The following is a 14,832-nucleotide window of genomic DNA, read 5'->3' on the forward strand; positions in this document are numbered from 1 at the left end:
CTGGGCTTGGGTTTTCTCATGAGCTAATTGAGAAATCAGCTCATCATTCACTGCTACAGCCCTCCCTTGACTTCAGATTACTCGAAACAGGGTTGACAGGCAACCTTGTGTGCATTTAAGGTGTGTGATCATCAATACATTCACGGGCTGCAGCAGAATTGCCTTAGTGATACTGCCCTCTTCCAGGCACCCTAGGTCTCTTCTTACCTTTCTCCGGGTTGGGGTTGAGCTTTAAAGCCCATTCCTGCATCAGAGAGATAGGGGGGTGGGAGGCACTTGCCTTGCATGCTGTCAACACTGGTGTGATCCTTGGTACTATAGACCATCCCCTGAGCACAGTTAGGAGTGACCCTGAACAGAGCATGAGTAAACCCTGAGCAAACCACTGGATTTGGCCCCAACATCCCAACTAAAGCCTCCCCCCCAAAAAACATACAGATAAAAAGAAATCATATTCCCTCCTTTCTTCTTGGACATCCCCATCTCATCTCCAAGGTGAAGAAAACACAGGGTAGAATAACAAGTGGCATTCAGTAAGTAAATACATAGTAAGTGAATAAACAATATTCAATAAGTGAATAAACAATTGATATTCAGTAAGTGCTCTCTGATGAGGCTCAATCAAGGGGACGATTTGCATCTTCTCCCTCCCACCCTGCCCACCTCCATTCCCCAGGGGGCACCCTACTTCCTGAAGACCCGCTGTCGAGAAGAATTTTCCACGAGGAACTCCTTGGAACGGTTCTTCCTGCCCTCCAGGATAAGCCAGACGTTCTCCCTGGTCTCACCACCGTTGCCAGTTTCTATGACAATCTCGTAGGCTGCGTTGAAGGAGGGGGCGTCAGAAGAAGGGCAGTGACCCAGGTCCCCCATCTGATCTCAGAACACAGTCAGTGCACCTCACCTAGGTCCTGTGTGTAGAAGCTGCCTCCATTGGGCCAAGACAGAGACTGTGGGTTTATTGACATCACAACCTCTTTGCCAAAGGAGCAGGGGAGCGCATGCTGAGAGGCTACTTTACCCATCCCCGTAAAGGAGTGGAAAGCCTCAGAAGGCAAAAGACATTGAGGAATTTGGAGTTCTCTAGCTCATTTCCCATTTTGGTGTCCAATCAATGAAGAACACCACCCACCCTCTCTGCAGAGACTGCCTGCACATTCTGTGGAAGTCCCCCAACAATGGGAGATGAGGCAAGGGTCAGGTGGTCTGGCATATGGGGGACACTAGGATCTCTCTCTAGACTCCATCCTCCACCCTCTTCCCCATGTTGATTGGGCTGACTGTCTCTCCTCCTACTTCATCTTCTCTGGATACCCCAATCACCCTAATAAAAATGTCTGTTTCTCCTGGTGGCCATGCTGGCCTCACTGTGTCCCACTATCTTCTCTCATCCTATCACCTCCCACCCACTCACAGGCTGGGCTGTTTACTGAATTCCCTCTCCCCTGAATCCAAGTGCCACAAAAGCAGAGGGTCTTCATTTTTTCTCATTGTTAAATGTCACAAGAACCCCTGGCACCTGGGCACTCAACAAAATAATTTGGCTGAGAGAATGAATCTGTGAGGCAAATACGAGGCAGATTCATAGAGGAGGTGGCACTTGAACTTGACTTTGAAGAAGAGCCGTGATGATGATTATGATGACCAGAAGATGGGGAACACTTCCAGCAGAGGGAGGAGAACAAGCCGAGACACAGAGGATAGGGGTCATGATCTGGCCCTGCTCTGTAGGGGTCAGGCTGGGGATGGAGCTGACCCCCAGAGCACGTATCGTTTGTCTGGAGCAGAGTTCTAGCAGAAAATGAATGGCCCTTGCAGCTAGGTGATGTTGAGCTTGAGCTTGAGGTCCAAAGTGGGATCTCAGCTTTTGTGCCTTTATCTTAGAGCTATGAAAACAACTATTAGGAGAAGTGGCTATGCCTGCCGCTCCATGTAAGCTCAACCCCAGCTTGGCAACACCTTTTGCCTTTGTTCTTTCCAAAGCAGGAGCAGGAATCTGGGCCAAGAACAGGTGGTGTCCATTGGGGTAGATGCCCTGAGTGAGAAGCTGTGGTGGAACAGGGGAGGCTGAGTCCCCTGGGGGACCAGGGAAAGCTGTAGGCTGAGAGTGCTGTCAACCCTCCCACAACAGAGAGAAAGAAGCAGAGCCAAGGGGAGAAGGGTGTCACAGAATCCTGGAAAGTACAGGGTCCCCCTGGAAACAGCCATGTCCAAACCAGCTCTATGTGATACTTCTAAATGTGCAAATCAATACCTTCCCCTTTCGTTGGAGCTAGTTTTACAGAGTTGGAGTTCAGGCATGTCCGACCAAGAGTCCTGACCTCCTCTGAAATGTTCTTTTGGCCCCACTGGGGCTGTCAACAGACAGAAGCTTCAGGCGTGTGAATAAGAGAAGGATGTTTGAGCAGCGCTGCCTAGTGAAGCAGCGAGTCCCCTGTCCCTGGAGAGTTGGCCATCAAGCCGAGTGTGCTAGAGATGGAAATGGAGCTGATCAGGCTGAGTGAGCAACCCCCAAAAGGTCACAGGAGAGTAGGGGATAGGAAGGGGAAGGATTGTAAGGGGGAGCACTGGTCCTGCAGACGGTGCTCCAGAGAGAGATTCTTTTGACAGTCCTCCCCCCAGGTGAGGAAGTATATGCATAAACTGTATTTGTGTCACTGTATATAAGTGTGTAAGTGTTTTGTGTGATTGTGTGTACATGCATGTTTGTTCACAAGTCTGTGCTCCTCCTATCCAGGATTTACCCGAGCTCAGTTTCAGCATAACCTCTGGGGTGAGACCCAGACATCAGTAATATTTCATGGCTTCCCTGGTTCTCAGGTTTGTTGTCCACTAAAATAACCTGCAGGGATAATGCTTGTGGAGGGGGAAGCTTCTGGAACCTTGACCCAGAGCCGGGGGGGGGGCAGTAGGGAGGGAGGGAACATGAATCTGAAGGAATGAGGTAGTCCATCAGTCTGGAGTACAGGTGAACCCCATGAAATGAGATGCCCTGTAGGGTTTTATGGCACACACTCACTCAAAGGAGCGGCAGCCAGGGCAGAATCCATGCAAAGAATGGAGTTTCAGACCTTAGGTCTTCAGGGAGCTCCCACTACAGCAAGAGACAAAGCTCTAAACCCCAGTGGCCTCACACTGAAAAGTAAATTTTCACACACGTGACAAACAGCCAGTGTGGTAGCTGGACAGGAGATCTTCCACACTGCAATCAGGCACCCAGCTCCTCTCTGGGCATTCCTCCTTGCTCTGGGCATGCCTTACATGCACCACTCACCATCCTGTTTTTTTCCTTATCTATCTTCCAAATGTGGAATTTGCACCTTACAGAAATTAGGGTGAGAACAGGGCAGGGAGAACCTAAAGACAAAGTAGGTTTGGAAAACACCCCACTTATAAGGTGTGAGAGGGTGTTTGTTCTTATAAGTTGGGTGGCCAGGTGTGGACATGGACACTAAGGGCCATGACAGTACTTTATTAGTGTTTGCTTCCAGGCTTAGGAGATGTGCAATTATTTGTGAAATGGTTGCATAACGGAAGCTGAGCACTAGGTGTGTGGTCCAAGCTGCATCCATGGCTCTCCCCAGGATGATCCTCCATGTGAGGACACAAATGTGACTGTCTGTCCTTCCTGGGGTGACCTGTCCCCTTCCTGAAAGGGCAGTGTGGCAGGGTGCGATGGCCCTCTGCAGCTAATAAAGACAGAAGCAGCCAAACCATCACACCTGGGCACCAAGTCCTCACTCTCCCATCCACAGCCTGTTCACATCCTTCAGGGCACTCATGCACACCTGCCATCTCCTTGCCAAACCCAGACTCTCAGGTCTTAGCAGTTGTTTAGCAAGAAATTTATAAAGGAGACTAAGCAATTAGGCTCACAAATATCTCCTTTCTGGATGCTGATGTCCTGAGGTGCCTCTATTGCTCATCACAGTATTGCAGCCAGGTATTGCACTTCGGCTTCTTTCTCCAATGAGACGGCCCTGACCTCTGGTTGCTTAGAGCTGTGTAGGGAGACTGACACCCTTGTAAAAGTAGATACAAATACAACTTTACAGGACAGTGGGCACCTGTCAAAGAGCCTATAAAGGAAAACCAGGCACCAGGAAGGCATTCCTCAGTAAGTGCCTTCACAGAAGCTGCAAGTTGGAGCTGGGATTCTTGACAGGAAGCCTGATGAAAGCCTCTTGACCCCTTTTGGAAAGTTCTCCCATACATCCGTGCTCCTTACCTCTCACAACAGCAAACGATGACTGGGAAATTTGGACAGTACAGTAGAGACAGTTGGGTTGCTTTCCACAAAGACCCATGCTTCTTTTCTCTGAGCAGACAGCCTGGAGGGGCTGTCCAGTCCAGAACTACATTTCCCAGGTGCCCTTGCAGCTAGGTGATGTCATATGACTAGGTCTCACACTAGAAAGTGAGTTAATATGCTAAGCTGTTATAGGAATGTATCTTCTCCATGCTCTTTTCTCCTCAGGAAATGTGGGTGCCCTAGTTGAAAATGAAACAGATTAAAAGAGCTTGGGTGTTCCAACTACACTTGGACAGATTACTGCCCACGACCACAGTGGACTGATTATGACTCATGTAAGAAACTATGTTAGGCCATTGAGGTTTGGGGGCTCAACTCTTATTGCTGTGAGTGCTGCCTTGAGAGCTAAGGCTGAAACTTTACACTAGACTCTACCTGTCTTGAGCCTTCTTTGGATTTGTTGGATCCAACCTCTGGTATTCATAATAATAAAAAAAAGCCCTCCTCTTCCCTTGCTAACCATCATATAATGGACCAATTCCTTTTTAATAACCCCCAAGGAAAAACTGAAGAGAAAGAAGCTGATGGGGCTGCTGGCTCCCCCTGCACATTCTGTTTTCAGGAAGACTTGATTTGGCAGCTGTGGCCACAGGCACCAATTGAATAGAATTATGATCTAAAAATACTCGGGAGACAGTTTCACACCAAATATCTCTGCCTAGTCCAACAAGGGCAGAGTGAACTTGTCCATGGTAGATTTTTCTGTTGCCTAATTAGTTTCTGTGGTTCACAGCTATGATCTGTACCAGCATCTTGGTCATTTCACCAAGTAACATGTAGGGTATTGACTTATGTACCACCCCAGTAGTGGGCATCTGATTCCCCTCCAGCCACCAAATCTCTCCTTTAGTTCTCTCACCCTCCACCCCACCTCCCTGCCCCACTCTCCCACTGCCCTCCTGACATAGCTCTACTGTTCCTTTGCCATGTGCAATCTTGTAACATCTTAGGTAGCTAGGCTGGGTGCCCTGGTCTCCCCACGTACTGGTCTCCTCCAACTCCTCACGGATCTCATTGTTGGCACAGGCAAAGTCTCGGACTGTCTGCCTGTCGCCCTCACTCTTGGAGAGCCAGCAGTCACACTGGAAACGGAAGGTCTCATCTCGGGAGTTGTCTTTCACATCCACGTAACTCAGGTGCCAGCCCGGGAATATCCCTGTGGAAAGACAGGGTGAGCATGGGCCGTGAAACCAGCTCTCTCTCCACCACAGACCTCCACTGTCTGGCCTGCTGGGAGCCAAGCTCTCTGTCCACGTTGGGCTGGTTGATGAAGGAAAAAAAGCTGGGTTTGATGATCTGTGAGGAGAGAATAGGCAGGTGCTAGGTGAATTCCTGGTTTAGGAAGTAAAGAGGATTCATTGCTCAGCTTTGTGATCTCCAGAAAGGTCAAATTCCACAACAAAATAGATGAAAACTTTGTACCCTCTCCCTGGTCAAAATGTTCATGTAGAATTAGAGTGAAATTTCTTTCTTTCTTTTTTAAGAGCAATATAGTTTTATTGAAATTTATTTAGAAAGATGTGAGGAGAGAGAGAGAGAGAAGTGTGTGTTCAAGAGAGGACATAGACTTCTCCACAGTGGAAATAAGCAAGAGAGATACACGTTTAAGGGTGAATACAGACCTGAATAATTCTAATATCAACAAATTAATATTTCTTTGCACAGGTTTCTGGCGTTAATAAGATCTCATGTAGTCTCCCCATGGATCTCCTGATTTAGAAACAGTTTTCTAAGACTAGCTCACATTTCAGACCCCTTCCATAATACTACCACCTACATACTTAGCAACTTCTTGAGATTCCTGTTTGCTAGATGTCCCCGAGATTTCAGCATCCCATCTCTGTGATTTCTCAGTACATTTCTTCACATAATCGGGTGAAAGTGCTTCTTTAGACTGACACCATTCACTTTACTCAGTGCTTCTCTAGACTGACACCATTCACTTTACTTCTCACCTAAAACTGGAAAAGTTTTTTATCAAATATTATCAAATCCTCCATCTCTAATAGATAGGTATATTAAGCAATGTTTTTGGATTCCCTTCCTCTTTATTAGGTCTTCAAGTTATTTCCCTGCACAAAATCCTCACCAATTTTCAAAATAACTTATACTCACTACTACATAAAGCCCTCCAAGGTTCCAAAATCCTGGCCCACAGGATTTTCTGTCTGCCCAGTCATTTGGCAAAGCGTGCAGATCAACTTGGAACATCTTTACTTTTGAGGTCATGACAGTGCTATAGAACTTTTTATGTGAATGTATGATTTAAAATCTTCTCCAGTAAGATTTTAAGGTGTGGTAGCCATGCCTTATGAACTCTTAATTACACCATGGGGAATTTGACGTAGCACCCAACTGACATAGTATTGATAAATTATATTTACCTTCTAGAGTAAACTCTGAAATTTTTTAAAGCTGTGACTTTTTTTTATTCCAGTATAAATCCTTGATAATACTACTTGAATTTTCTTCACTAAGCAACTTGCAGAAAAATAACCTTTGGCAAAAATCTACATTCGGGGCCAGAGACTAAGAACATCACGCAGTGCGTTTTCCTTGCATGTGGTACCCAACCCTCTCCCCCCCCAAACTAAAAATTGCATTTCTTTTTGGAAGGGGAGGTTAGGCCACATCCAGCTATGCTCAGGACTTACTCCCAGTTCTGAGTTCAGGTGCCTGGCAGGGCTCGGGGGCCATATGGGGTACTGGAGATTGAACACACATCAGCCACATGCAAGGAAAGTTCCCTAACAGCTGTACTATCTCCCACAAACAACATTTCTTAAATAAGATTAATGACATCTTGGGTCTGGAGCGATAGCACAGCAGGTAAGGCATTTGCCTTGTACGTGGCCGACCCCGGTTAGATTCCCAGCATTCCACATGGTCCCTTGAGCACTTCCAGGAGTAATTCTTGAGTGCATAAGCCAGGAGTAACCCCTGTGCATCGCTGGGTGTGACCCAAAAAGCAAGAAAAAAATATTAATGACATGTTGAAATGAGCTGTGGACCCATTACATAGATGTAGCTATAAAAGAATATGGGAATCTAGCTTTTATCTTTCTACAAACCATTTTACATACACATCATCCAAACTAGGGTGTTAAGAGAAACACTGACAGACTGTGTATATCTGGGCTCCAGTCTTAGAACACCCACCAAACAAGATAAAATATCTTGATGCCTTCATTTTCTTGTTTAAACAATGTGAAAGGGTTAAAATATATATATATAAATGTTCCTATGAATTTTATGAGTCATAAAATAAATTCATTTTGTGTTTTTTAAAAATAACATCTCCATGTCACCAGCTATTTCATTTCAGAGAAAGCAAGAAGAGCAAGATAAATTAGAAAATAAACACGTGTGTTATAATTTGTTCAGTACTGTAGTATCTGGTAATTGGAATTAAGGGGAAGAATTAATCATTTATCTTGATTTTCCTTCTTGAACTATATTTCATGATAATCAAATATCCTGAGGGACTATTTTCTTACAGAAGAATTCTAGCTAATAAGTGAATAAGAAATGACAGAATTAGAAAAACACAATTTGCAACCCTAATTGATTATCACTGGATGAAGCCACAAGATGAAAAATTACAGGGGAACTTTTTAATAAAGTAAGCTGGCAGTCTCTGGATACACCATTGAGTGTGGGCCTAGGTAGAGTGGCACAGGCACTTCTGTGATGTAATAGGAAGCACACAGGCCCCATTTCTAGTCTTGATACCACTTGTCAAATGGTCTCACAAAAGAGAGTCGATATCTTTGTAAATCAAGGTGCCTCAATTAAATTTTTCATTAAAATGAAAAGAAACAATCATTGCTCACAGGGATGTGAGCTCATCCACTGCTGCTGGGAATGTTATCTGATTCAGCCTCTATAAAAAACAGTATGGATAATTTTCAAAGAATTAAGAATTGAGCTTCTGCATGTCCCAGAAATTGTTTTTGAAAAGACATTTGAACAGCTTCAAAAGATCTGCACTTCTATGATCATTGCACTATTATTCACAATAGTTGAGATCAGGAAATAATCCAAGTGCCCAACAACAGATGAATGGATTAAAAAAAATGCTACATGTACACAATGGAATTTGAATCAGTTATAAGAAAAGATGAAATCATGTGATTAACCATTATGCTGATGGAGCTAGAGGGTATATATCATGCTAAGTGAAGTCAGTCAGAAGGTGAAAGACCAATGCAGAATGATTTATCTCATATGTGGAATATAAAGAAACATAGGAAGGGAATTAAAAAAACAACAAAGGCAACAGACCCTGAGAGTTTGCCTATAGAACTGAATTTACCAAGACGGTAGCGTGTGTGGTGGGGGGGGGGGTGAAGGAAGGGGAAATTGAGACCTTGGTGGAGGGACACTGATACTCTGGTGGTGAGTGAGGTGTTGGAACATTGAATGACTGAGTCAAGCAAGATTAAACCCAAAGCAATCAATGAGCTTGATTCTAATTAATCCTTTAGAACTGACTTTCATGTTGCAGACAATACGGAAATAAACAGACAATGAAACTACAAGGAAGCAAACAGATTCAGAATGTGCAAATTCTGTAGATCATTGAGCCAAGTTTTACCAACAGATCAATGGCATATGAGGGTAAATGAAGTTGGCACAGCTGTACATGAACAAAATCTATGAGCTAAATGTGGTCATGGACATCAACTGCATCCCAACTTAAAAAGTTTAAAAACTGATGAGAGAATTTGTATATGAAATAAGATGGGACACAAAGAAACCATTGTTAAATGTGATGATGACACTGTGATTTCATAGGAAAGTGTAAATATTTAAAAATTCATTGTCACTCACTGTCATCCCGTTGCTCATCGATTTGTTCGAGCGGGCACCAGTAATGTCTCTCATTGAGAGACTTATTGTTACTGTTTTTGGCATATCCAATATGCACGGGTAGCTTGCCAGGCTCTGCCATGCGGGCTCGATACTCTCAGTATCTTGCTGGGCTCTCTGAGAGGGGCAGAGGAATCGAACACGGGTTGGCCGTGTGAAAGGTGAAAGCCCAACTGCTGTGCTATCACTCCAGCCCATTTAAAAATTGAAAATATTAAATGTTTGGAATAAAATAAGATAGGTTTTAGGATTTGATTATATGTCTCCTAGCGACCAAAAATAAATCACAAAAGAAAAAGAAAAGGTAAATAAGCAAAAAGGATAAGGCACCTATAATAAATCATATTTGCTGATTCTATGTGGTGTGTGAAAATTCATTATATCATTCCCTTTACTTTTGTGCATGGCTATAACTTTTATAAAAGAACTATTGGCGTTTCTCAAATCTCATTTCATTTAACAAGACTTCCCCCAGATCTATTCAAGTTGAAATAAACTGCACAATTTCATTTTTTCTCAGATTTGTGTAGTATCACATTGTGTTCATACACTATAATTAATTTATCCACTCATCTGTTGTTGTTCACTGGGGTTGTTTTGAGATCTTGGCTGTTATATATCACAATGCAATGAACATAGGTATGCATATATCTTTTTTGGATTAATGTTTTTGTGTTCTTGGGGTGATGTCCAGGAGTGGGATCACAGACTCATCTGAAAGTGCTATTCTTAATTTTTTCAAGAAGTCTACAAACAGTTTTTCTAAAGAGGTTGAACCAAGCAACCACCAGCAGCACTAAGAGTTCCTTTTTTGTCACACCTGCACAGGCACTTATTGTTTCTGGACTGCTTGGGGTGAGACTATATCTTATTATGGTTTTAAATTGCATGTCCCTGATAACCAACGATGGGGTATGGTCTTTATACTCTTGTTGACTATCTTTATGTCATCTTTGAAGAATTGTCTATTTGTTGCCTCACCCTATTTTTGGATAACATTTGCTCTGATTCATTTACAGGGTATAAAGAAACAAAGCAAGGTATTAGATAATCCTCGGTGAACACAACCCTGAGAGGTGGTCAATAGAACTAGAGTTTGAGGGTGCTGAGGGTGGGCGGAGGAATCCTTGGGACAGTGGTAGAGGAATCCTGGCTCTCTGGTGGTGAGCATGGTGTAGCAGTACTGCAAGTGTAAAACAATAATATTATGCTACTGTAAAAATTGTTTTAACAATGGGAAAAGACAGACGAGAGATAGATTCAGGAAGAAAGAGTACTATGCTATTAAGTAAACTAAGCATTTATAACCTGATATATGGCATTTGTTGAGGGACTCAAACCATTTTTTGTTGAAGACTCTCAAATGAAATACATTTGTCCTCATTTCTGTTCAAGGAAGCTTACTTTAGCTTTTTTAAAATGGAAAATATGGTATAGAGAAAGCTTAAAGACACATTTAGCTATCAGTTTGTACTAACATTTAAACTTCCTTCTCTGGAGAAGAAACTTGCTATAAAGAGGAATTTGCGCATAGTCTTTCCCATCTACCTAGTCTTTCCCATCTCTTTTCTGACCTTAGTATCCCAACCACTTTTTCACTGGAGATTCATTATTTTGTCTCGAACAGTAAAAAGATCACATCAATGACTTAGGACATATTTAACTCCAAGAATCATTATGGGACCAAAATATAGGATCAGACAGATTTGGGTTATCACAAAAGAAAGCAAATGTTCTCTGCAGCGCCTGGTATCCAAATCTTTCTATAACATCAAGCCCTAGGGTTGGACCAACAGGGCGCTGTCCGCAGTGCTGAATCACCTCATTTTTTTTTTTCTCCCCCCTTTCAGGTTGTTTTGATGGTGATGTGCTAAAGAATTAACTGTTTATAGTACCTGCACCAAAGAAACATGCACCAGAAAGAATGAGAAATTTTAGATACACCCAAGTCACTACCTGGACGGTGGCGCATCCGGTTTGGAGGCGCATGCTGTTATGATCTTGAGGTTCATGACCAGGGCTCAGTAAGTTCTATGTTTTAGACTGATTCTAGAGAGCCATGAGTTCCTGATGACTAAGGCAAGAAAACACAGGATGGGTCTAAGGTGTATGGCTTGAGCCATAGGTGTACATAATTTCTATTAAAATTAAGTTCCTGGGTGACATTAGGAAAAGAGCAATAAAAAAACAAGAGTGTCCATCAAGCTGAGAGTCAAATAAAGGAGAGAGAAAAAGTAAATTATGTAAAGCTATAAATACTATTCTGGCTTCAAGTTAGGTATGGCAAAGAAATGAGGATACAAGTGAGTTTCTACTCATTAACTATAGTTGTGATCATGATGAGGCACACAATGGAAGTTGGGCCACTAACCAAACATACCAGTGAATATAATTAAGTGACAAACTAATTGATGATAACTCTAGGTTCTTCTGCTTGCTCTTAACCAGAGAATTATATTATTTCTGAGCCTTTGTCATTATGGAACTGCCAGCAGGCTATGAAGACCACAGTTGCAAACATCAAAAGCAATGAGTTTCTCAAGCTGCTTGCCACCACATTGGGAATTAGCACTCTGAATTTTCTGGTCTAAAGCTGCTGCAGATGTTACTGAAAGATTTCTCCTTTCTCCAAGGTGCAACATGAACCCCATCAACAACTGGCCCTCTGCAAATTGCTCTCCAACTTGGTGTGTCTTGTTTTGCTGGTGTGTTTCTCTGTCCAGCTATTAAATACCAAGGTTATTCTTTGCCACAGAAGTGATTCAAATGTGCCCCCTAGAAAGTCTTTCCTGACTCAGAAAAATTTTCTCATCTGAGTTTGTTTCTTAAGCCTGTTTTAACAAATGAACTTTGTGGCCTAAAACTATTTAAGTTAATTTGTAGACAACTCTAAAAACCTAGAAGTCTAAAACCAAGGTACTGATAGGACCAGGATTCTATTGAAGGCTCCAGGTAAACTCTTTCTAGCTTTGCATGGCTCCTAGAAATCTTGCGGTTCTTGATTGCTCTAACTCCAACTTATATGACCATCTTTCCTATGTCTTTCTGTGTCCTCTCATGTTCTTATAGACATAGGCCAGGAAGGCAGGACCCATCCTAAATCAAGGATGATTTAAATCAAGATTATTAATGAATATATCTGAAACTACTCTATTTATGAGATTTTGAATGGAGAAAACTTGGAGGAAGAACCCACATCAACAACTTTTCAACACACTAACTTTACTTGTGGAAGATTACGAAAGTTTAAAAATTAAAAAGCATGCCTGAGGGGCCGGAGTGATAGCAAAGTGGGTAGGGAATTTTCCTTGCAGTGGCTGGTGGGGTTTGATCCCTGGCATTCCATATGGTAGGCCCATGCACTGACAGGAGTAATTCCTGAGTGCAGAGCCAGAAAAAGGAAACTGTGTCTAAGATGATATATCTGGAGATCTCTAAACAATATTTAGGAGGAATAGGGACTCTGAGAATCTAGGAAAGAATGGCATTCTGGAGCCATTCAATTAGAAAGAATCCAATAGTTGCTGTAAGCAGTTCATTCATTTCACTTGCATAGTGATTAAATACTAAATGCAAGTTACTGTGAATACAAAGGTGAGTGAGGAATGACTTCACCTTTGAGAGGCCAAGAATATGCTCACTGTAATTGGCAAGATTATTAGAATTCAGCATGGTAAGCACCACACTGTGGAAATATGAACAGAGATGTTTTCGAGCACAGAGTGGGAACATCTAACATCACAAGGTGTAATCAGGGGGCTTTATGAATAACACCTAATCTGGACTTAAAGGAAGCATAATTATTCATAAGGGAAAGAGAATTTCAGTGCAAAGTTATCTCCTGCATACCTGTGAATGACTGCTAATGTGGCCCCAAAGATATAAGCAATTTCACACCAGGTGAAATTTAAATAAGGGCTATATTCAAAGTTGGGGACTAGGACAGAGAAGGGAGTGAAGAGAAGAGATAACTGTTGGCTTGGGGGGGGTCACACCTGGTAGTGCTAGAGGATATTCCCAGCTGGATTCTTGGGGGGTGCTCCTGGAAATACTGAGGAATGGCACCATGCCTGGGGTGGAATCTGGGGATACAATATGAAAATTATGCTCTACAGCCCTTTGAGACATTTTCCTAGCCCCGGAGGAAAACTTTTAAATGGAAAAAGCTAATTTTAGAGATTTCCCATTGCTGCAAACTCATATGTACTATACTCAAGAGGGTCAGAGTATCTGGAATGAAATAGAAATTCCACTTTACAAAAAATACCCAGTGTGCAGAAAGGCTGGGGCTAGGTGGGAGAGGTTTCCTGGCCTTATATTGTTTTATTTTTTGTGTATGTGGGTACTACTTAGGAGGCAATAACTTTTGTCTAATAAACATAAACCAATAAATGACAGAAATATGTTTACCACTCCCTCTCTTCTGTTACAGTGATTTAAGTGTTTGGCTGTATAACAAAATTATTCATCAAGAGATTCTGGGAATTTGTTAGGGAGAAACAAACATTTAAAATATTTTAATTGCTTTGTTATTTGAAAACAAATGTGGTCTTAGAGTTCTTTGATTAAATTTATGTCTGGAAAACTATAGAGTCTGGAACCAACACACTAGATATTGAGATTTCATAGCCAGTGAGTAACCCACTGCATTACAGAGAACCCCAGTCTTGGTCTATTTCCCCAATCACAGTTCAGTTTGAAATAAAAATTACAGAGGCAACTCCTACTCCATTTCATTCCCTTCCACATCTAGCCTCCAATGTTGAACTTCCAAGGAATATGCTCTAGTTTTTCTCAAGGTTCATGTGATCCATAAACTCTCATGCATTCAATATTGTCTCTGTGCTAACAATTCACAGATCAATATCCAGGTCAATATTTCCAATGAATTTTCCTCTTGAGTTTCAGATTCCTGATTTCTGGTAACCACCTTGTTAATGCCTCCCAGATCTTCAAAATATCTAACATATCAAGATGCAGAAAATACCCCCTTACACAATTCTCCCTTTTCTATCCAATCTCTAACAAGTCCCCTGGTCTAGACTTTTTCTCAACTCTCTCTTTTTTCCTATTTACCCTGGTTGCTATCATTGCACCATTGCATCATCACCACCACCATACCCTAAACATTTTTTGAAGTCATTTTCTTTTTCAGCTGAACCATACAACACCCCCTGCTGACACTTTAGTTTCTCATATGACTCCTACTCCCAAGAGCCTTCAGTGATTGTTTGGATGCCTGTGTTGCTAGCTTAAGTTCAACAAAATGGTATTACATCTTCTTTTTTCAATGCTTATACTATAAACGAGAGTCCATGCAGTCTACTTGGTGAATTGCTGTCCAATTTATTATGATTTATTGTTGGTACTTATTTTATTGCTTAAAATACCCCCAAGTCTAGTGCTAAAGTATAAGAGTGCCTAGCATTCCTAAGTCACTGGAGGCTGTGATCTGCCTTATTGAGAAAAACAGATGTGCTGCAAAATCTTTGGTCAGGTATGAGTTATTGTGCTGTTGACCATGAGTTCACTGATAATAACTCAGCCTATATATAAGTGAGGTGCCTTTAAATAGGAATACATATGATGAGATCATGTAATAATGGCTTGAAGAAAGTGTCATGACCAAAGATTTGCAGCATTAATAC

The 14,832-nt window shown here is 42.2% G+C and overlaps 1 protein-coding gene across 2 annotated transcripts in view; it reads right to left on the bottom strand.

Annotated features, from left to right (window-relative positions):
• Positions 1–14,832, bottom strand: part of LOXHD1 (lipoxygenase homology PLAT domains 1) — a 138,619-nt gene that overhangs the window by 6,438 nt on the left and 117,349 nt on the right. For both annotated transcript variants that reach the window (XM_004606103.2, XM_055128225.1), the window contains 2 exons: positions 5,298–5,468; positions 689–821 (listed from right to left, as the gene is read on the bottom strand). In XM_004606103.2, coding sequence (XP_004606160.2) covers positions 689–821; positions 5,298–5,468 — 304 coding nt within the window. The remainder of the gene's footprint in view (positions 1–688; positions 822–5,297; positions 5,469–14,832) is intronic.

This window comes from Sorex araneus, chromosome 2, assembly GCF_027595985.1.
Source record: "Sorex araneus isolate mSorAra2 chromosome 2, mSorAra2.pri, whole genome shotgun sequence".
Lineage (NCBI taxonomy): Eukaryota > Metazoa > Chordata > Mammalia > Eulipotyphla > Soricidae > Sorex > Sorex araneus.